This window comes from Triturus cristatus, chromosome 12, assembly GCF_964204655.1.
Source record: "Triturus cristatus chromosome 12, aTriCri1.1, whole genome shotgun sequence".
NCBI lineage: Eukaryota > Metazoa > Chordata > Amphibia > Caudata > Salamandridae > Triturus > Triturus cristatus.
The window spans coordinates 617,465,241-617,489,320 of NC_140595.1; the positions used below are offsets into that span (position 1 = coordinate 617,465,241).

At 45.3% G+C, this 24,080-nt stretch overlaps 1 protein-coding gene across 3 annotated transcripts in view; it reads left to right on the forward strand.

Moving 5' to 3' along the window:
• ANKRD11 (ankyrin repeat domain 11) overlaps nucleotides 1-24,080 on the forward strand; it is a 1,275,279-nt gene that overhangs the window by 1,116,005 nt on the left and 135,194 nt on the right. For all 3 annotated transcript variants that reach the window (XM_085639477.1, XM_085639476.1, XM_085639475.1), the window contains one exon: nucleotides 15,696-15,843. In XM_085639477.1, the coding sequence (XP_085495603.1) occupies nucleotides 15,696-15,843 (148 nt within the window). The remainder of the gene's footprint in view (nucleotides 1-15,695; nucleotides 15,844-24,080) is intronic.

Sequence of the window (24,080 nt, forward strand, 5' to 3'; positions counted from 1 at the left end):
AACTTGTTCTTCTCATAGAGATTTCTAGCTGCAGATTCCATGCCTTTTGACTATTCCCCTGCCGTCAGTCTGTATCCAGAAGATTTTTCACCAGTACCTTGGTGCATTGATATGTGGCGCTATGCACTCCGCACTGAGGCCGTTCCGAAAATGACATGCGGAGACTATGTAGGTGCCACCATAGCTCACTGAAATCAGTTCCTTTCTTTTCCACTCCACCAGATGCAGATCTCCTCGTCTCACTGAGACTTACCTCGATTTTTGTAAAAAATTCTCAGTATGCCAGGGATGGCAGGTTTCTAGCCCTTTAAGGAACTGCCTCAAACAAATGTCGGGGACAGATACCCACCAGGTATGCCTGTGGTGCCTGGGGTCAAGCCTCAACTCCAAGGCCTGTGGAGACTGCATCGATGAACCCAGAGGCCATCAGGGAACAAAAGGCGAAACTGAGCCACTTCAGAGGTCAGTCTTTGTTGCATTCAGTCTTCAAGTAAGAATAAAAACAAGTCCAAGTGAGGATCCTCTTCTTCGCAGCACTTTCATATGCCCAATCAGGTACAGGGCTACACCAGCCTCATCGTTCCTGAAGTCAACCAACTTACGAACTGATTCCGCAATGGTTCCAACGCACCCAGACTTAGTGGGGCCTTCAGCCATGCTGCGGCAGATCAAAGAGTTCCATGCAGCCAGGCTCTTGACTCTTTGGGTACCTGCTGACTTGCTCTGGCATGCCTTTGGGCCCCAGAGAGATCTTCCACCTGGGTAGCCGCCGGCAGGTTTATCCTATGTATCCATCTGAAACATCAGACTTTTTATCTCCGGCTCCTCTTCCGACCCAGTTTCTGGCATCACAGCGCATGCCGGCCCCGGGCACGTCAACACCGATGCTAACTTCACCACCTGAGGAGACGGATCAGATTGTCCTTTTCAGTGTGTCTGACCTCATTTGCAGTCTCACGCAAATCCAGCCGAAGTGCCACTTCCCCCACTCCCTTGATCTTCCGCCACTTGGCCCTCCACAGGGTCGTCAACACACTGCATTCCCTTTTTTTGGAACAGATTCAGACAAAGATTATCTAGGTGATGCGTTGCTCAGCCCTATCAAGACTCCCATTGGTATAGAGACTTGTAAGAGACTGGGGCTTGATACCTTCCCAGAGACCACACTGGCCTAAGGCCACTCACAGAATAATCCCCTTCCTACGCCATGGTAATGTGCAAAGCGGCTAGACTTGTCAACCTGCTGCTTCCTATCCTAGAAGTCAACAAGACCAGTGTTTTAACTGAAGGTATCCAGCCTGGGAAGACCCACTCAAAACCTCTTCTGCCCTTTAATGAGGCGCTGACAGACACCTTGTTAGGTACTTATCCCAAAACTGTTCTAGCCCGTCGGTCACCGTTGGGTTGCCGGGGCCATCGCCTTGCTACTGGCAACTCAGCTTTCCTTTCTCAGCTTCATGGTGCACGCCCCCACAGGTCGTTCCAACCCTAATACATTTCATCCACTCACCTGACAGGGAATCTAAGAGTGAAAACGGTCAGGAAACAAGTTCTCTGATAGAAATACGGTTAGCATTAAAAGCATTTCTTCCGTGTGTCTAGGGGAATTTAGTGCCATGTGGTACTACAACAAGCGGGGTTGGCTCATGGTCCCTTTCTCAAGAGGTCCTGCGACTCTGAACATGGCTGGAACAGCAGGGCGTAACCCTGGTGTTTAAAACCCTGGCAGGTTCTCTGAAAGCCAGGGTGGACAAACTCGGCCATGCGACCTTGCTGATCACGAATGGCGTCTCCAGTTGGAGGTGGCACAAGGTCTCTTTCAACATTTGGGCGAGCCTTGGTTAGATGGTTTTGCTTCCGAAGAGAACACTCAATGTCAGTAGTTATCTATGCTGGAGTTTCCAAGGCGGCTATTACTCGGTGACACTTTACGTCGCAAGTGGAGCTCAGGTCTTCTGCCCATACCACTTCTGCTGAGAGTTCTGAAGATCAAGAACGACCGGGCCCAAGTCATTCTTGTGGCTCCGAACTGGGTACGGAGAGTTTGGTATCCAGAGCTTCTTTGAATGGGCATGGATCCTCCGATCAGGCTGCCCCTTTGAAGGGATCTTCTTTTGCAGAAGCAGGGGAGGGTCCTCCACCCGAACCTGTCAATTCTCTGTCTCCTTGCATGGAGATTGAGCGGCGAGAGTTGATAGCTTTCGACCTCCCTCCCGAAGTATGTAATGTTATTTTGGCAGCCAGGCAGCCCTCCACTAAAATGGTATAAGTCTGCTGTGGGCAAAGGTTTGTACAATATTGTACAGAACGGTCTATTGACCCTCTTTCTGCTTCTCTGTCTAATATTATTCAGTTTATTCTTACCCTTGCCCAGCAGGGCTCTCCTTTGGGTACTCTCAAGTGTAATCTTTCTGCTCTCTTCGCTTTCTTACGGCTGCCAGACCAACCCTCTTTTTAATTTTTTTTTTTATTAAGTCCTCTTTTGTAAATAGGTTATTAAAAGGGCTTGTACATGTGTTTCCACCTACGCCCTTTGTCATGTCGCAGTGGGACCTTAATTTGGTCCTCAGATTTCTTATATGCTCCCTTCAAGCCTATACCTAATTGTCCCCTCCGGCTGCTTACTATCAAGACAGCCTTTCTGATGGCAATAACGTGCTCGGAGGGTGAGTGAATTGCAGGCTTTATCATGCAAGCCCCCCCACATGATAACTTTGTGAATAAGGTAGTGCTTTGCACCCGTGCTTCATTCTTATCAAAAGTAGTTACCCCATTCCATCTGTGTCAATCAATCACACTACCTACCTTTTATGCTGCCCCACATTCCTCTAAGGAAGAGAAGCGTTTCCATTGACTGGATACAAAGGGCGTTGTATTTCTACCTTGGCTGCACAAAAGAGTTCCAGGTAAACAAACAACTCTTTGTGGGTTACGTGGGAGCTAAAAAAAGGTTGAGCAGCGCAGAAACGAACTATTTCGCACTGTGTTGTCGTCTGCATTAAAATCTGCTGCGCCTTGTCTAGAAAGCAGCCACCTGAAGGCTAACGGGCCCATTCCACCAGGTGGAAGGCTGCGACCTTGGCTTTAGCTCGAGTGTCCCAGTCCTGGACATCTGGCAGGCAGCAACGTGGGCATCTCTGCACACATTTGCCAAGCACTTCTGCCTGAACAGTAAGGTCTGTAGGGATGGGCATTTTGCCCGTTCGGTCCTGCAGGACGTTTTAGTGTGGAAAATCTGTCTGCAGTCCACCGCTAGGATGGTATGACTTGGGTATCTATTCAGGGTTAGGAACCTGCAGCTAGAAGTCCATCATATGGACAAGTTACTTACCTTTGGTAACGCATTATCTAGTAGAGACAAAATCTAGCTGCAGATTCCTTACAGACCCACCTATGCCTTCCCGCTTTGTGGACTCATTTGATAGGGCTATGGTTGCTCTTTTTTCAGGGCACTAGTTGTGACACAAACACATGTCTGTTTACTTTATGGCTCTGCGTTTCTGGCATGGAAAAGTGAAAAGTAACTGATGTTCGCATCTGGGTGGCACCTGTATAGGTAATAGCAATGTCATAACTGACTCTTAACGACGCAGACGGCGTCTCAAGCAGCTGAATGAAGCTGCCTGATGGCGCGCAGTGGTACTGCTCATGCTAATGTTTCCAGATCCAGCCTCACGCCTGGGGAATTCAAAGGTAATGAATCTGCAGCTAGTTATTGTCTCTTCCAGATAATGCGTTACCGAAGGTAAGTTACTTGTTCTTCTGTTCCACCAAGTCTGACACTCCGGTCTGTCAAGACCATCTCCTTGTTGGGCTGTTATTGGTGGCACAATTCCTCCATGTTGTGCCTGAAGACCGTTGTCCTATCCTGTCTCATCCGATTGAAGATGGTCCTGATGCAGCCAAGTTCACAATTGTGGCTTAGACACCACTGATGGGCTATTAGCATTAATATTTCTTTTCCACTGCCATGCTTGGCTGCTCTCCACTGGGTACTTAGACGATGTTCAGTCCTCCCTGTTGGACATGCGTTTTGACTGGACTCTCCTATTCATGAACAAGGTTAACTTGGCTCCTGAGCGCTTTAAGGAGAGTAGGGTGGCAGCTTGCTCCCTGGTGCTCACCGCCCACCTCCCCAACTGCAGCAGTTCCACCATTCCTTTTGTGGCTTTGGTCGAGGTGCCCCCATACCGCTAGCCTGTCCAACCACCACATGGGACCCAGCAGTTTTGTGGTCATGGTTGAGGTGCCCACCGTCCCCATGGCCTAGGTGAGTGGATGGCACCGTCCACCGCCCCACCTGCCAAGCCTCTTTGGTGTATCCTTTCAAGAGCACAGCCAGTGGGAGCCAGAATCCACAAGTTGTACCCGGATTGGCTGGCCATCATCTTAGACAGTTGGGTTCTGAAGAGTGTCTGCAAAGGATACGCCCTTTCCCTCTTCCACACTGCTCCTTCCACTGTACCCCACACCCTTCGCTCCTCCCCAGCGACTGACGAGCAATCATCTCTCCATTTTGTGGCAGGAAGTTCTAGACCTTTTGGCCAAAGGGGTTATTGCGAGGTTGCCAGCGCTAGAAGTAGGATGTGGTGGTTGTTACTTCTACTTTCTGGTGCCCAAGGAGGCCTTTGTCAGATTTCAGACCTGTGCTTTCCCAATGCCATCCCCCGGTAAGAGAAATTCAAAATGTTCAGTATAGCTCAGGTCTGTTCTGCTCTCGTGGTAGTATCCGTATTCATGGTGGTACAAGAAAAATTTCAGTTTTCTCAGCTCACCTTTGGTCTAACCAGTGCCCTTCGGATGTTCACAAAAGTGCTGGCTATTGTGGCAGCTTACCGTCAGGGGTGCCAATCATCCCCTGCCTTGAAGACTGGCTGTTCAAGGCGGGCTCACCCCAGGTAGATGTCAACCTTTCCCCACCTTTCCTGCAGACCTTGCCACCTTTTCCACTTCCCTCCGATCGGCTGACTGAGGATCACCTTTTGCTTGCTCTTGCAACATGGTTCCAGCACCCGGAGTAGATTATCATACAAAGTCTCAGTGGGAGTCGATGAGAAATTACAATTTAAAAAGTAAATTGATTACACAAAACACTTAGTCGCACTTTTCAGTTTCAACGTAATTGTATTTAACAAAAAGGAAGAAAGGCATACATATATATACTTTGCAAGGAATTAAAAGCAGTATCAACCATGCTTTTTAAGTTGTGTACTAGGTGAACACATTGTGCTTGTGAAAAGTGTTTTAAACGGTGCAAGTGGAACTCAAGTAATTGAAATCAGCGTATTCTTTGGGAAATATTTGAAAAGAGTACTATTCTTGAACATATATTTTTAATGTAAGAAATGACAAAATCATGACATAATTAACAATCCCATTTAAGCCGATAAACAAGTCGATGGCGTTTTGACCTTCATGACTTGGTCATCATCAGGGCAGGAGAACACAAGGGAGAAGATTGCTGCCTAACGTAGGTAAAAAGTTACCCCTAACCATAAATAAATGAATGTACAAAAAAATAAATGTAGTACATATTTGGAGTTATCGGAAGAGAATATTAAGGCACCTGGGGACAAGGAAAAGAGAAGAGGCTACATTAGCTATTAATAAACCTCAGATGAAGCAGCATCCTGTGTGTCCAGAAAGGTTGGCCAATACACTTACATTGGAGAAACTGCAGAATCGTTTCTTTCAAGAACTGGGCCAGCACCGCTGGTCACCAGAGAAGACGAAAAGGTTCACAACTTGCCCTTTGAGTAACGAAATAGTCCAGGATAAACCTTGTTCGTATGGCTGTAGAGAACAAAAAAGGGAACAGCCAATCAGATATTGGCGGGAGAAAAAAAAATCAGTAAATACTAATTAGACCAATAGGGACTCGCCGAATGGTGAAGAGAACGGTCAAATATGGACAATATTGAGATTTAAAAGAATGCAGACCAAGCTGCAATTAATCTATTAGGAAACAATCAACAAGAAAAGTTACAGGTGTGTGTGCGCTTAGTGCTGGCTTGCTAATTGACTACAGTGTCCTGGGTTTCTAATTGACCCCGTAGACAGAAGAGCAGGTCCTAAATTGGCTGCTTGCAGCGACATGAAAGAGCCAAAGGCATACTTCCCATGTGCGCCTTTTCTGTGCAATCGGGCGTGTGCACTGAAAATAAAAAAAGTGTTCAAGGTTTCAAACTTGCTCTGGAGCTGAGCAGAATAGGTGCGTCCCTGCTCATTAGAATTTGTGTTGTTAAAATCTTGCTTGGATCACAGGTGCACTGATTGTGAATCAATGGGGTCAAGCGCAATAAAGTTGTATGAAAAGGGGTGAGTATGGGGGTGTGTGGAATCCACCATAACTGAACGTACTTAATACAAGCTAGTGCAGGAACTGGTAAAGCAGGGCCATGCTCTGTAATTGTGCAAACTCCCGGGCAGGTGGCCTCAAGGAGCAATAGACAATATGTGGCTGACGGAGGACCACCTTTCACTCGCTCTTGCAAAAGGAAATATGGGCTCTTTTGTCCAAAGGAGCCATTGAGAGGATGCCAGCACCAGAAGTAGGTCATGGTTGCCATACCTGGCACTTTCTGATGCTGAAAAGCGATGGAGGACTCTGTCCTATCCTAGATCTCTGCCCTCACAACTAATAACTCAAAGGAAAAATTCAAGAGGCTCACTTTGGTTCAGGTTCTTTCTGCCCTAGTGTCCTGGAGACTGGATGCTAGAGCTGGATTTGCATGATGCCTACTTCCATGTTACCGTCCTGCCTGCCCACAAGTTTTACCTGCGGTTAATGGTAGGCCAAGAGCATTATCAATTTGCTCTGCTCCCCTATGTTCTTACAAGCGCCCCTCGAGTGTTCAACCAGGTGATAGCTGTGATTGTAGCACATTCGCGGAGGTCAGGGATTCCAGTCTTCCTCCACTTCAGTGACTGGCTGTTGAAGGTGGGATCGCCCCAGGCAGTTCCCTCTCACCTCCAGACTACTGTGGACCTCCTGTCATCTTTGGGGTTCACTATCAATGTGAAGTCACACCTGAGTCCTCACATGATTCCCTTCATTGGAGCCATTCTTGGCACAGTTCGGTTTTGTGCCTTTTCCCCTGTGAAAGAGTCCAGGACATTCAGACTGATTCTTACCTTAGAGCCTTGGTCCTGGGATTCAGTGAGGTCGGCTCAGAGGCTGCTGGGACTGATGGTTCCTGCATCCGGCTGGTCAAGCACGTCATGTGACAAATGTGGGCTTTGCGTTGGGATCTAAAGGTCCAGTGATCCCAACATCAAGGGGACCTCTCTGACCAAGTTCAGATTTCGGAGGAGACTGCACAAGATCTGCATTGGGGTTCCAGTATTGCGATTGGGTCAGTGGCAGAGCCCTCTCCCTTCCTCACCTAGAGCTGAGAAGGGGCACCTGATGCATCACTTATGGGTTGGGGCAGCGATCTGGAAGAGGTAGAGATCAGAGTCCTCTAGTCTCCAGAGGAGTCCTGGCTTCACAACCACCTTCTAGAGCGAAGGGCCATCAGCTTGGTGTTAAAATCCTTCCTGCGGTCTATCTAAGGGAAACTGGTACAGGTGCTCATGGACAACACCACCTCCATGTGTTGCTGCAACAAACAGGGTGGGGTGAGGCAGTGGACCCTGTGCCAAGAGGCCTTGTGCCTCTGGAAATGGCTAAACTGCCAGGGAGATTTCCTGGTGATTAACCTAGCAGAATCCGCGAATGTCGGAGCGGATGAGCTCAGCCTTTAGTAATTACACCCGGAGGTGGACCATGGACTCCAGTGCCAGTCTTCTTGGACACTTGCGAGGCTGCTGCTTGGGGGGGGGGGGTCAGTTCACAAAGCACCAGAGCCTGGAAAGTGAGGTCTAGTCAATCAGTGGGTCTTGTAGAGCACAGCTTGTCACCCCAGGAGTCTCCAGATGCTGAGTGGTAGTTGGTGTCTCAGTCGGAGAGCGATGGTGGTCGAAAAGCCAAGTCTTGAGTTGCTTCCTGAAGTACTTCAGAGATGGGGAGGTGCACAGGTGGAGGGAAGGTCGTTCCAGGACTTGGGGGCGAGGTAGGAAAAGAAATAACCTCCACCGCGGCTGCGAAGGATGCTGGAGCTGTGGGCCAAGGCGAGGGTGGGGATCAGAGCTCCCTGGCCGGTTGGTGGAATGTCAGCCGGTTGTTGATGTAGAAGGGTCCAGATTTGTGGAGGGCTTTGTAGAAGTGCGTGAGGAGTTTGAAGAGGCCAAACGGAGAGCTAGTGGAGAGCTCTGAGATGAGGGGTGATGTTGGTTCTTCTGAGGAGGTAGAGGACGAGTCTTGCCACCGAGTTCTGGATGGTTTGGAGGCGTTTCAGGAACTGTTTGGTGGTTCCAGCGTAGAGTGCTTTGCCGTAGTCCAGGTGGCTGGAGATGAGGGCTTGGGTGACCAGTCTTCCTGGTTGAGACAAAGATCCATCAGAAGATCTTGTAGAGCATGCGGAAGCAGGCAGAGTAGACTGCATCGATCTGTTGCTAAATGGACAAGTGGGTGTCAAGGATAGTTCCGAGGTTGCGTGGGTGGGCTGTGGGGGTGGGCGAGGGCCTTGTGAGAACGGCCACCAGTTGTCGTCCTAGAGGATGGACTTGTTCCCAAAGATGATGACCTCTGTTTTGTCAGTGATGTTTCAAGCAGCTGGCGATGTCCGTCATAGTGTTTTGGAGATCCACTCTTGTGGTTTCGGCATCTTCTGTGAGGAATGGGAAGAGCTGGGTGTCGTTAGCGTAAGAGACTATGTTGAGTCCATGGATTTGGGCGAGGTCTACCAGTGGCATCATGAAGGTGTTAAAGAGGGTGGAGCCGAGGGAGGAGCCTTGGGTGACGCCACATTTGAGGTCTTTGGGTGCAGAGGAGAGGGGTGGTAGATGGGTCCTGTGTGTTTGGCCGAAGAGGAAGGAGGTGATCCAGTCTAGTGTGTTGCCCTGAGTGCCGATGTGGTGGAGTCTGGTCACAATGGTGTGGTGGGAGACTATGTCGAAGGCTGCGGATAAGGCGAGCAGGATGAGGGTGCCTGTTTCACCAAGGCCGAGGAGGCCTCTGTCGTCCGTTGCTCTGATCAGGGCGGTCTCTGTGCTGTGGTTGGGCCATAAGCCTGGTTGGGATGGGTAGGGTTGTTTTCCTCCAGGTCGTCCGTGACCCGTCAGTTGATGGCTTTTTCCAAGACTTTGGAGCGGGATGGGGCTGTAGTTTTTAAGTTCTTTGGGGTTGGTTTCTTAAGGAGGTGCTTGACCTCGGTGGCTGTGGTGATGGATGTGTTGAGGAGATCTGTGAGGTTGCCTCTGATTACTTATTTTCCTAAGTTGTAGATGTGGTGTGGGTAGGGGTCAGAGGAGGTTCCGGAGTGCATGGAGTTCATGATGGAGATGGTGTCTTTGATAGAGAGTTGCTTCCAGTCAGAGATCTGATGGGAGTTGGGAGTCGTTGGTTTGGGTACAGCGGTAGTTGAGGATGGTGGGTTGAAGTTGCTGCAGATGTCTAATATCTTGCAGTGAAAATAGTCTGATTAGAGTGTCGCAGAGGGTTTGGGAGGGGTGGATCATGTTCTCAGTGGTGGGCGACCAGGAGATTTCTCTGATGATGCTGAAGAGTTCCTTTGTGCGATTCGTGCTCACCTCAAAGCTGGGGTGAGGCCATGAGGTCTGTAGGCGAGGAGTCCTCTGATGGTGGTTTTGGCGACTAATTTGATATGTACGTTGAGGTGTTCCATGGTAGGTGCAGTGTTGTCATCTGAGGTGGTGCAGTTGAGGGATTCCTTGTGGATGATAGGCAATGCTTCCGCCGTGTTTGTTGCGGTCGTGGTGGATTATCTTGTATCCGGACAGTGTAGCGGCGGCGATATTGGATGCTGATGCGGGGTGAGCCAGGTTTCAGTGATTAACATTACATCTGAGACAAAGGCGGATATAGTGTCCCAGATTTCTGTGATGTCTGCAGAGCTATCTGACGTTGAGTAGTGCACAGTGAATCTGTGGTGTATGGTTGGGTGGTGGTCGTGAAAGTTCTTATGTTGCAGGAGAAGCAGCAGTTGAGGTAGGTGAAAGGGTCCTTGCATGGAGCACGGTGAGGCGATGCTGCAGCTGGTGTCTTCGGCTTAAGGCTCCGAATCTGGTCGACTGAGTACAGGTGGCAGGCTGGAGATCCAGGGGACCTGGGTGTGGTCCAGGCGCAGACGGGCTTGTCTTTGGTAGACAGCGGCCTCCCTAAAGTAGCCCTGGGAGGTGGGTGGGGCAGTCCGGGAGGACAGGGGCTTTGCAGGGACCAGAACAAACCGGTCGGCAACAGGGAAAGGAGCGTGGCGAGGGGGTTGAGGGGGGGCAGCAGTGAGGCAGGGGGACAGAAAGCAAAGAGAAATGAGAGAAAAGAAACAAAAAGTCAAAGTAAAGGGCACAGAGAGAAAGAAAAAGAGCAGAAGAACAAATGGCTAATTAGGAAGCAAATAAAAAGGCCTAGAAGAGAGCGTAGAGGGCTGGGAGGAAGAGTGAGCAACTGGAAGGCAAAGGAAAGGGGACAAGCAGGCATGAGGGTAAAGCGCTGAGCAAAGGACTGAGCTCAAACTGCTGCTGCTCATCTGGAAGGCCGGGAGAGGTTCCTCTGTGCTGTGGCTGACCAGACCAATCAAGAAGTCTAGAGCAGGGAAGAGCATTTTGCCTGTTCTACAGGATTTCCTGGTCTGTGCCATTCCACAAACTTGCTACCTGACGAGGTACTGCTTTGATAGTTATTCACAAGGTGAGGAATTGGCGGCTTCCACAGAGGTCACACTTTATCAGAAGAAAAAACAAATTACTTCAGTAATACTCTTTGTGGAGAATACTCTATCTAACTGCTGATTCCTCACAAACCCACCCCTCACTGTTCTGTGGAATGAACCCCATCAGTCTATGATAAGGTTCCAATTTAGAGCTTAGCACACCAGCACAATCTGGATACAGTGGCTTTGTCCAGTCATGTGAATGGATAGCAGAAAGAAACTGACACCAGTGCATTATGTGGCCTTTTATGTAGGGATCCTGATGTCACATCTGGGCCAGGACTGACCCGACAAGGAGCCACATGAATGAATGAATGAAATAAATTTATAGTGCGCAACTAAAACCCGAAGGCATCAAGGCGCCTACCAAACAGATCAAAACCAGAAAACAAAACACCACTACAAGTATGACTTAACAAAAAGATGGGTTTTCAAGGCAGTTCTGAAAAGCTGTAAAGTGGGAAGAGACCTAAGTTCGAGTGGGAGATCATTCCACCACTTAGGTGCCAGAAAGGAAAAGGCTTTGCCTCCCCATCTCACTTTCCGGATACGGGGAACCAGTAGGAGAAGTTTATTAGAGGAACGCAAGTTCCTGGAGGGGCTATAATGGGACAGAATAGCACCCACACCAGAAGAGCTACCCCTAGCCAGAGCCCTGTAGGTCATACACATGGTCTTAAAGAGTATGCGATCCTCTATAGGCAGCCAGTGTAACAATTTTCTGGCAGAGGTAGCCGAGGCATACCTAGGCAAATCAAGGACAAACCTAGCTGCTGCGTTCTGGGCTACTTGCAAGCGCTGCAGCAGACTTCTATTAAGTCCCGCATAAAGCGCATTGCAGTAGTCCAGCCGAGAACCGATAAGAGCAACAGCCACTTGTTTCCTTGCCTGTTGTGAGAGATAGTGTCTGATTTTTCTCAATCTGTATATAATGCCCCAGCAGGTAGAGACCGTTCTATTAACTTGTTGACACATGTTAAGGGTAGGGTCGATCAAAACGCCTAGATTTTTGGCCGACGAGGTGGGGTCAGGGCACATTCCCAATGAATCAGGCCACCAATCATGTGACCAGACTTCTTCCTTTCCGCCAAACACCATCACCTCCGTCTTCTCCCCATTCAGTTTCAGTGAGTTGTGAATCAGCCATTGTCCTACAGCCTCCATGCAAGATCTAAAGTTGGAGGCAGTTGACATAACTGACTGGGAGAGAGAGACGAGGATCTGTGTGTCATCTGCATAGGAGACTACCTCCATCCCAAAAGATCTTATAAGTCTGGCAAGGGGGGTCACATATATGTTAAAAAGGGTCGGGCTTAAAGCTGACCCCTGAGGGACCCCACATTGCACAGACAGGGATGGAGATAGGAACTCCCCCAACTTCACTCTTTGCTCTCTTTGACCAAGAAAAGAGGTCAATAAGCACAAAGCTGCTCCATTAACCCCAATCTCCCTCAGACGAGATAACAGGACTGAGGGAGATAGGGTATCAAAGGCTGCCGTAAGGTCCAGTAGGATAAGGAGGGCGCATGACACCACTAACTAACACATGAGGGATTTCCCTGTGAAAAATCATCGGATCCAGTGTCCACAAGAAAGTGTTACCAAAGGTAAGTAATTTTTCAGCTGCGGACTGCTCATGCTGGGGAAGTTAGAACAAATTACCTTTAGAGAATACCCATGGATGAGAGATGACCAACCCACTGTCTGCACTGGATACTGGAAGCCATTGTAATTAACTTGTCAGTCAGTTCACAGACCTAACCAGCAGTTATGCTTAGAAGTGCAATCCTTGTTGATGCTGTTTAGCGTCTCCCCAGGATTTATAGAGGGTGTAATCGGAAGGAATGACCTCACACTGTAGACAAATAGGACCAAAGAAGACAAATGTGTTCGATAACAAATCATGACACTATAACAAACTGTCAAGTTTGTGCATTAACCTTCACTGCATTATAATGTAGAATTTGCTGCTTTGGGTAAAACTTGGTTATTGTTCACTGGAGCACATCTAGGATGACAGTAATAGACTCTTGGCTTGAAACGATCTAATCAGTATTAACATAGAAAATGCCTCTGGACATGCCTTGCGAGATTATGTAAGGTGTCTGTTGTGTCCACACAGAAACAACCTGCAGTGTGCACTGGTAACCGTTAGCTAGGATTAATGACCTATAGTATCTATGCAGGAGCGGGCAGCGAAGTAGCCAAGGACATCGGATCCATTTAGGTGTAAAAGGGCATGTAACTATTGGCCAGCCACAAGGATAAGTTGCCTACATGGTTCATTCCTGGAGGGGCAAAAGAACAACCTGATCATGTATCTGGCCGCACCAAAATACATTAACCGGTTGCAGGTAGTGCAGAATGCCGCGGCAAGGACCCTGGTACAAATCCCGAAACAGCAGTCAGCCAGGACATCCCTGAGGAAACTTCACTGGCTTCCAGTCCAGGTGAGGATTAATTTCAAGGCACTGTGTATTGCTCACAGAGCCATGAATGACAGAGGTCTGGCATTAATCAAAAAGTTGGTCATACACTATACACCGAGTAGGACCCTAAGGTAGTCACATGCAACAGGGCAGAATAAAAAGAGCAAGATGGGGAGGAAGATCCTTTAAGCACTTGGTTCGCAAAATGTGGAACACACTACCTAGGGACATGCGTATGATAACCAACGAACTAACATTCAGGAAACAACTCAAGACACTGCTCTATCCCTAAAAAAACTCCAGATCTCAGACATCCTGTCCTAGTCCACCATTGTTATGTTTCTCTAAGAGCTGGGAAGCCTAAGGGCAGCTATGCGCTTTACAAATCCATAAACATAAACATGTGCTTGGTTAATGACGCCAGGACAAATGCATATAGCTGCCTGGATGAAAACCGGGTTAGCGCAGAGTGACATGCACTGGTTACTGCTTGCCCTGGGTATGATGTGTTCCATCAGTTAAGTCCAAAATAGATGATGGCAATTATATACTTGGTTATCTACCACGTTATGCGATCTTAGTGCCTCTGCCTCTTCACCAGTGGACATATCCCCATCTGCACCACAATGTGAAATAGCAAGATACACTATGTGCAGTCTGGAAAATGAAGTGTATTGGGGGTAGTATGAGTGAAGTACGTTTAAAAAAAAAAACACTCGCAAGCACCACAAGAGGAGACCCATTTTATATCCAGGTCGCATTGTCAATTCTGTGCTTCTCACATAGCGAGATTACTGCTCTTCAGATTCAGTAAAAAAGCACAGGAGAACGGCAATGAACTGGGACAGTTGAATCTTTTAAATCACTTCTAACAATCACCAAGTAAGTTATATTTTATCATAAGGCAGTAGTTGAAAGTCGGTTTGACGGTTACTATGATTGGTATGATAGTGAATGTGCCGGAAAAAAAGAAAGTGGTCACTTCCACTTTAAGATACAGAAGAAAGACCTTAGGGGGCAAGGAAAAATGAATGGAAGCTCAAAGATTTTGCAAACATCTCATCCGATATACAAAGAAGACTCGGTGCATCAAAGCTTGGAAAGCCCTGCAGTATGCGTTTGACACAAAAGATGTCAAAAAGTACTGGGAAATTGTAGGATGGGTTTGCTCAGGCTTGGTACCCAATAAAAGTTCTTCACGGTGGGTGGAGCATTTTTCCTCATATTGAGTGCCTAAGGAGGACGATTTAACAAGAAGAACAATTAATCTACAGGTTTGTGCTTAGAAACAAACAAAATGTGGTCCCTCTTTGTAATAGGTTCTCCAAAGATGCTGTATTTAGTACATTGGAAATAGCCTAGGCTATTCAACATCAAAAACTGGGAAAGGCTCTAGGCCCTGATCAGGTTCCCTAAGATATGTTTAAAAGGAACCAGGATGTGGGTTGGGCCCTATGACAGCTGCTTTTAATGCTATTTTATGGGAAGGTGTGGTTGCTAATTTATGGAAAACATCTATAATAGTCACTATTCACAAAAACGGTCCAGGGACAACCCCTCGAATTAATGCCCAGTTCCATTGGACGGCGCACAAAACATTTTTGGGACTAATATATATATTTGATCTGTTTGAAGTATGGTATTTTAAGGAAAGCATCACTCTTTCTGTTTTTGATTGATCTAAAGACCGCTTTTGACAGCGTGGACCGGATCGCACTCTGGTGGATGTTGGAAGACCATTCTGTCCCCAAGTACCTATTGAATCTGTTAATAGGTCTTCATACTGAAAACACAGTGGCCTTGAAATATGGCCCTTAAGGCACGAATGGATTTTTTAGCTTTTATAGCTATGTTTCTGATTGGAGTACGAGTCTGACATTGGATTAATTTTCAACTTCTGTAAATTGCAGCTATTGATTCAAATTGCATTTGCATATTGCTGGATGAAAATGTTCCTTGGTAATCACATGTACTATTTACTTTATTGTACAGATACGCATGTTTTACCAATTGTATTTTGCACGGTTGCACTTTTGTACTAGTCATGGTAATAGCCATTGTGTTAACATGTTAAACAGCTTTCATATTTATTCATGAAGTATTTATTAGCAGTCTATCTTATCCAGACAACATTTGCACGGCACACAGCACTTTATCTTGCCTGTCATAAGGTTTCATGAATGTCTTTTAAATAATTCTATTTCTATGCGAGATCTGCATTTCTGCTTTACTGTATCCATTTCCTGTGTTTTTGTTTTTACTCATAACCTTTTGTCTCATCGGGGGAATGAACCAGAGTGATTTAACAAATTTTGTGTGGTTTTATTCGTGTTCATACTGTGTTTTAAATATATATATTTTTTTTGTAAAGCTGAACCTATAAACTTGACTGATTTGGTTAAAATGCTATCATTTATTTTCTAGTCTTCTCACAAAGTGGGGCAAGGGTTGCAAATATTCCTAATGAATTTCAGCCGTGCATTTTTCATTACAGGTCGTAAAATTGTTGCTGCGATATGGAGGGAACCCTCATCAAAGTAACAGGAGAGGCGAGACACCATTGAAGGTAGCCAACTCTCCAACAATGGTGAATTTGTTGCTGGGTAAGGGCACCTATACATCTAGCGAAGAAAGCTCCACAGGTGAGACAGTGAAGCCTTTCATTTGTGGTGTATAACAGGCCAGAGCCTGGTTCAAGATTTGTGATGAGCCTCTAATGTAATCAAACTTGCTTGTCTTCTAAGGGGATAAGATATCTATTCAACATGTCCATCTTTACTGGCTTACTAGCATTTTTCTTTATTTTGCCTATTTTGCACAGTGATATTTTTATTGTGAAGGGACTCTTCAGTTCTGTCTAGAGATATGAATATTTTAGTACTGCAGCCATAGTAGAATATATTTCATACATATTATTTTCCTAATTCTGTTGGTGAATAAAGAAAGTCTGGTCACTTATATTAATTTTCTTAATCCAAGGAAAGTACATGTAGCATTTCAGTCACTACCATACTAAATCTTAGCAGATGTTTCAAGTTCAGTACAAGTTGAAGATGTCCCTTAAGCCTTTGTTTTGTAAAGCCAATTTCTTTACTATGGATTTATAAAGTGTGTTGTCCTGCACTTTTAATCAACCTTGTGGTCAGTTCGGTGATCTTCCCCGTAATTGGAATCTTGGCCTTTGTGACGGGTGATGACTTACCATCCAGTTGTTTGTGTCATTTGAGTCTCTATTCTTAGCCTGATCTGTCAAACACCAGCCTGATTTTAGATGATTCATATTCTGTGTGTTTTCGTCTCAGGCTGGAGTTGATGCATTCCATTAGGTCTTTCTATTGTCTGTAAGTCTGCTAAGTGAGACTTTGTCTAGTGTATCACATTAGTTTTTGCATATGGATTGCACTGTTGTCCTAATTCTGGTACCAAGGGCAGCATGATGGTTGTGAACATATATTCAGTGTGCCAGGACCATTAGAAATCCCACCTGTGTAGATATACAAAACTAGGTATTGAAGTGGAGATAACGTTTAAGATCAGGGTGGTGGAGGAATATCGGGAGGAATACAAACACACTGCAAAGTCTGTGATCCAAAATACATTCAAGGAAAAGTTAAAGGGCAAAAATAACCAGTGCTATCTAAGGACCGACCTGAGCATGGAACACTGAAGGTTGGATATGTACAGTGTGTAGTTGGGATAAGGAACACCCGTAAAACATGTAAATATTTTGTCTTGGAGAACTCTAATTTTGAGATTTTCAGCTTCTTCAGGGGTCGATTTAGATTTATATATATATATATATATACATTTACATTTTCCTGCTATAAAAAAACAAAGGTTAGTGACGTTATACTTGGGTGTTGAACTAGGTTAAGAGCGTATGTTTATAGACAAAAAAACACAGAAATTAGTCTGTAATAGTTCAGTGAAATAACTATAACTTGGGCTCTCCCATTCCACTGCTTATGACCTCACATATCATATCACTCATTACATGCTCAGTAACATAGTTGATTTCAGTATTTTGCATTAAAACAATTGTTTTTATATTACAAGGCGAAACTGTGGCATCACATTAACCTTTGTTTTTTTCAGTGAACGCAAAATTTTGCTTTTTTATGCAAGTTAAAATCCTAGTACCTAAACTGAATATAACGTCACTTATATATTTTTTTCCAGTGAAATTGAGGGGTTTTTATAACCTAAAGTAAGATAATACCATACCCAACAATGAAGTCACTTTATCCTTGAATTCTTTTCAGTTAATTATTGGGCTTTTTAAACATAAAGCAACATCTTATTACATACCTAACTATAATGCCACTTTAACCTTTTTTTATTTTTTTCCGAGAATATCTGCAGGTTTTTAATCATATTTGCAGAGCTTTTGATTGTGCCACCGCACATAGTCTATGGTTGTTTGTGTAATTTGGCCGTAAGGTTTGGCATATAGCCAGACCCCTGTGCCCAATGCCCCGTTGCTGGCCTAGCCCTCACGGTCAGGCACCCAGCCCATATTTTCATGCATTTTAAGTTTTTCTTCAGGTTCGCAACCGGCACTCCAAGGTATTGCAGAACAATGCAAGCTTCACTTTTTAATGCGTACACAGTCCCGCAGGAGTTGACGGGATTGCCACGCCTGGTCCGTCAGTATTCCCTGTAGACCTTATAAAAAGCCTCATTGGATCCCGTGGCACAAACTATTTTTTAGGGGGTTGCTGTGGTGGCAAAAGCGCCAGAGGATCAGGGTACCCCCACCCTGTGTGTGTTTTTTATTATTTAAAAATACTCCTGTCATAAGGACCGAGGCCTGAAGGTGGGGGGGGGGGGGGGGGGGTCAACATTGCTGCTGATGTTGCAGCCAGCCAATCATATTGCGCAGTACCACGAAAATGCAGTGGTGGTAAACGAAAATAACAAAAAAAAAACTGTCACAGAGGTATATTTTGTAATTTGCAATACCGTTGGAGTACCTCTGTACCAACTGTGGAGATCACTATGTTTTTACCTTTAATTTCTCCAACAGCTAAACAGATTTACACCAAATCTTATAAAGTATGCTTTGAAAGTAAAGGTATAGCTTTCTGTCAACCTTGGTGTAATTCTGTTCAGATGTTTTTTCTGTTTTTGTTTCCTATCGGGGGGGGGAACGGATTTGGGGGACTCCTCGCCTCCCTTCTTTGGAAAGTAGTGTGACGATTTGTCAAACAACGCTCTTCCTATGGAAATTCTGACCTACAGAGGACTACCTATTAGTGACCACCACTGTTTAATTAATAAATATATGTTCAAGGCATGTGTGGCTGTAGATGCACATGCTTTGCTAAAGTTTACCATCTAGTGTTGGGCTTGGATAATTACAAATTGTTTTTCATTGTAGAATTCTTTGAGTCACCAAGCTCAGTCAGTCCTCCTTCGGTAACCATGCCCATGGGCATCGACCCCCATCTTCAAATTGTTTTTTCTGCTGACTGGTTTGGATGTACTCTCTCTCGCTCCAGTTCGAGATCCTTTTTTCAGTCTCGGTTCCATTAGCTAGTTATCTACATTCCACTGTATTGTTTCTATTGGGTAGTTTATACTATGTTTTGAATATCTTCGACGGGCCAGGGTTCTCAAATAACCTCGTGGCGTACGGGCCATGCCTGACTCCATCGTTTCCACTCTGTCAGCTCACCAAGAAAATGAGCTGCTAATGGACCGCTCTCAGTTTTGCTTCTATCTGCAGTACTGCTCCATATATCTCCATACAGATCTACATTTGGTCTTTAACCTATGCCTCTTGTTCGATCATTGAGAAGACAATTCCGAAGCATGTAAAGAGTTCCGGTCGAAGAAAACTCTTCGCGACCGACATGCACGCCATGTCGAGATGCAGTGCAGGAACACTGACGACACGCCAGATATCTTCGGTCTGCAACACGATCAAGGTGAGGAGGCATCTGCAGCCTAAGAAGGATCTGTATCCATCCACAGTTCCAGTTCAGAGCACGTACAGGAACAAGACTCAGAAATGGTAGAATCCTTCCAAGAATGTCTGATCGTGAGTACCTCTGCCCTGACCTGTAACATAAAAAATCAGTTTCCACCGACAAACCTACTCACGGGCTGCCACTGCATAAAAGCCATGTCTGGCCCCAAAAATCCTCTTACGAACCAATGCCTTCGGGCTGTGCACCAAAAGAAAAGCTTTCAGCAGGAGCCTCCACCTCAAAATCTGACAAAGGAGTCTTCGGACCAAAACAAAAATCTGAATCAGAACAGAGTGGTCCTACATTGAAACTGAAATCAATTTTGGCACCAGAATGTTTTACTTTCGGGCACAAGACTTTTAACGTCTGATTGAAATCGCCTCCACAACCAATTCTCGAGGCGATGGCCGAAAATCTGTCTGAATCAAGACACTGTGAACACAGCCTGACACAAAGGAAATCATTGTCCAGCAGCAAAGACTCTAGTTTCCAAAAAACACCTTAGTCCTTTTAAGAAGCCTTGGACACTTCACCACCCCCTCTTAAAAAACAAAAGGACGAAGACACTAGCCATGCACAGCCAAATCTGCATATGTCCCCACCACCACCTGTTACTCCACCTCCTCATTTTTTACCTCCATCACATGAGAAAGACATCTCTCCACATCAATCCCCTTCACATATTGAAAACGCAGATCATTTATTGGATCCTCCACAACCACAAGACTCTTGGAATGATTGATGTTGAACCACAGGATAATACTGCTCCTGAACTATACCCATCAAGGCCTTCATCACCAGATGATGCCTCAGCCTTTCAAGATTTAATTTGCTAGATCAGCAGCCTTCCGTCCGGACCCTTTACACAAGGATCCCATTGATTTTCTTTTTGAGACTCTTAGTAATGGTCAAAGAGGAACACAATTCTTACCATGCTGATAAAGCATTTAAAGACCCAGTTAAAACTTGCATTATCACTCCGAGAATAGATAAGAAAGTATAAAGCAGACCCTTCAGACCCTATAAACATTAAAGGTCAACTAACACCAGATTCTTTAGTGATAGCAAATGCTAGGAAAAGAACTAATTCACAAACCGGAGATGCTCCTCCACTGAACAGAGTCAAAATTAATTGAATCTTCTGGCAAAAGGGTTGCGGCACAACCTGCAAACAAGTGGAGAATAGCAAATAGCCAAGCTTTTAGCTCGCTGTGACCAAGCGCACTAGAATGAAATGGAGGGACTCCTCCAAAATATCTCACAAGGATTTAGGAAAAGAGGACAGGACTAAGTTACAGAAAGCAAACTAATTTCTAATAATTACATTAAATATGCTCTTCACCTAGCAGAGACTGTGGCTAGAAGTGTCAATACTAGTATTTTACTTTGCAAGCATGTTTGTCTTAGGGTGTCTGGTTTTAAACCAGAGGGTTCAACAGGCTATCCTAAATTTACCATTTGACAAAGATCACCTTTTTGGGCCGCAAGTGGACACAGCCCTCAGAGAGAAAAAAAAAAAGACAGATGTGGCAAAATCAATGGGGGAGATTGAAACTACTACATTTCGTGGTTCCTTTTGTCGCCCATCATTTAGACAGGGCGCTAGGTCTGCCATTACTGACACATCAGCAGCTTCATACAAGGCCAAACCCAATCCTCACCTTCAAGGGGGTTTTACAGAGCATCCTATATAGGAAATAATTGCAAAGGCCGTGGTCATGGAAATTACACACGCACAGCCATTAACACCAATACGACACAATGACTTTAGTCACATTCTCCCTGAACATTTAACACCGGTAGGGGGACATCCACAATTGTTTCTGCCACAATGGAAGAACATCACAACTGATGAATGAGTGTTGGATATTGTCCAACATGGTTATTGCATGGAGCTCATCAAAACTCCTCCAAATCTTCCTCCTCGCAAACACAACTTCTCTGTTCAGCACCAACCTCTGCTAACACAAGAGATAGCAGCTCTTTTATCAAAAGGAGCAATAGAGCCAGTTCCAATACAACAACAGGGAACAGGAGTATATTCCCTATGCTTCCTTATTCCCAAAAGGGATGGCTCACTCAGACCCATTTTAGATCTCAGAGTATTAAATCAATAGATTTGGTCAGAACACTTTCACGTGGTCAGCCTTCAGGAGGTTATACCTTTACTTCAGCAGGGAGATTTCATGGGCACATTAGACGTCAAGGACACCTACTTCTATATAGCCATTCATCCAGCACATTGCAAGTACCTACGTTTTCTTTTTCAAGGCAAACCTTAGGTTCAAATTACCTCTTTTTGGAGTCGCCACAGCTCCAAGGGTATTCATAAAATGTCTATCAGTGGTGCAGTGCATCTACGAAGGGAAAGCATTCTTGTCTTCCCTTACCTAGACGATTGGCTTCTAGCATAAAACTATGCAGTCAATATACTCTCCAGACCCAAACTCTTCTACACCAGTTAGGGTTCACAGTCAATCTGCAAAAATCCCATTTATAACCCACACAAATACAGCCATATCTAGGGGACGTTTTTAACAAGCAGCTAGCGCTGGCAACTCCAGATTCAGTCAGAATTCATATTATTCAGTCTTCAGCACAACAAATTGAATACACATTCAAGTCAAAATAGTGCTTAGACTGCTGGGCATGATGGCATCATGTATAGCCATAGTTTCAAATGCCAGACTGCATATGAGACCACTGCAAGAATGATTCCATTGATGTGAGAGGCAATCACAGGGTCCCCTTCAAGTTCTAGGGTTGATAGACAGCTGCACACATCACTCTGGGCTTTGGTGGAACATACAAAATCTATCCATGGGGCAGCCGTTTCTAGACCCTGTTCCCCAAATCATCTTGACAGCGGATGCGCCTCTCACAGGTTGGAGAGCTCATCTGCAACATCTAATTATACAGGTGGGATATTCAACACCAGAATCTCAATATCAACTACCCCGAGCTTCATGCTGTTCACCTAGCATTGAAAGCATTCCTAACTCACCTACAGAAAAAGGTTGTCCTGATCCGGATGGACAATATGACAATGTATTGTTTACAAAAAACGGGGAAGGGGGGGGCGGCATGCACACTCTTCAGGTATCACGCCTAGCACAGATGATATGGCGTTTGGCTCTACATCACAACATCTGTCTCTTAGCGAAACATGTCCCAGGGATGAGCAATCAAGTTGCAGACCTCCTCACCAGAATATAGCAACAAGTCCACGAGTGGGATCTTCAACCGAGAGTCCTACTCTCATACTTTCGCAAATGGGGGTATCCTCAAATAGACCTATTCGCAACCCCAGAAAACGCAAAATACTAAGACTTTGCAGCCAGATTCCCACACCCTCTATCCAAAGGCATGCCCTATGGATCAATTCGTCAGGGATATTTACATGTTTTCCCCTTCTCCCACTACTTCAATTTGTGGTCAGAAAGTTACGTCAAACTTCACTAACACTAGTGGCACCCACATTGGCGTTTTAACCATGGTTCACTACCCTACTGGAACTTTCTCGGGTGCCACATGAGACGCTTCCTCTCCACCTGGACCTTCCCCCAAAAAAACATGGAGTAATAAGACATCCCAAACCCAAAGAGATGAACCTTGAAATATGGCTCCTGAAGTCTGTGTTGGTACCTTTAGCTTTCCACAAACTTGTATGGGCGTTTTTAAGGAGGCACGTAAACAAACTACTGGGAAATGATACGCGGCCAAATGGAAAAGGTTTGTTATTTACTGTCAAACCAAATCTTGTAATCCATTTGATGGGCAGGTACAAACGGATCTATTGAATTGCCTGTGTTCTTTCCAAACCCAACTCTGTTTCAGAAAAACAAAGCAACTCTTTGTTGCCTTCTCACCTCCACACACAATAAGACCAATTTCAAAAAATTGAATTGCTAGATGGGCAGTCAAGTGCATCCAAACATGTTATGCTAAAGTTAAATGACAACTACCAGTTACCCCTAAAGCCCACTCCACTTGGAACGTTGGTGCATCTATTGCATTTTTACAGAATATTCTAATTGCTAAAATATGTAAAGAGCCAACTTGGACTACCCCCATACTTTTACTAAACATTGTGTGGATGTAGCAGCACAACAACAGTCCAATGCTGGACAGGCTGTACTAAGTACTCTTTCAAATAACTCCAACCCCCACAGGATTACCACTGCTTTAGGAGAGGGAATGCTTTGCAGTCTATGCAGAGCATGTGTATCTACATCCACAGGGATTGTTACTTACCCAGTAAGCATATGTTCTTGGAATGTAGTGCTGTAGATTCACATGCGCCCTCCCTCCTCCCCTGATGCATGTGTGGTTGGTAGTTAATATTTATTTACAATACTTGCATGGTCATCACATTGTACACCACTTCTAACTCCATTCTTACCCGTTTGCTACAAAACAATCTAAAGATGGGGTCGATGCCCATGCGCATTGATACGAAAGAGAGGCGTTGCATAGCCTCGTGAAGACTTCTTCGAAGAAAAACAGCTTGTATTCATCGGAGCCCAACACTAGATGGCGGGCTTGTGCAAAGCATGTGCATCTACATTATACTTGCCAAGAATAGATGCTTACTGGGTAAGTAACGTATCACACACACCACCAACCTCCATTACACACACACACACACACACACCACCCGCCCCCAGACACACACACCACCCACCCCGGATTCCAACATGTATGTGCCAAATTATCTTTATTGCAATTTGTTTGCCATACATATATACACACTAAATAAAGAAAGGTTACAGGGATGTTATAGTCAAGTTCAGACTTTACAGACACAAAAACCTAGAAATTTAGGTGTTCTAGTTGGTTGGTCTCGCACCGTCACAGTGATATTATGGATCTTATAGAAGGTGTCATGAGTGATGTAATATGTGGAG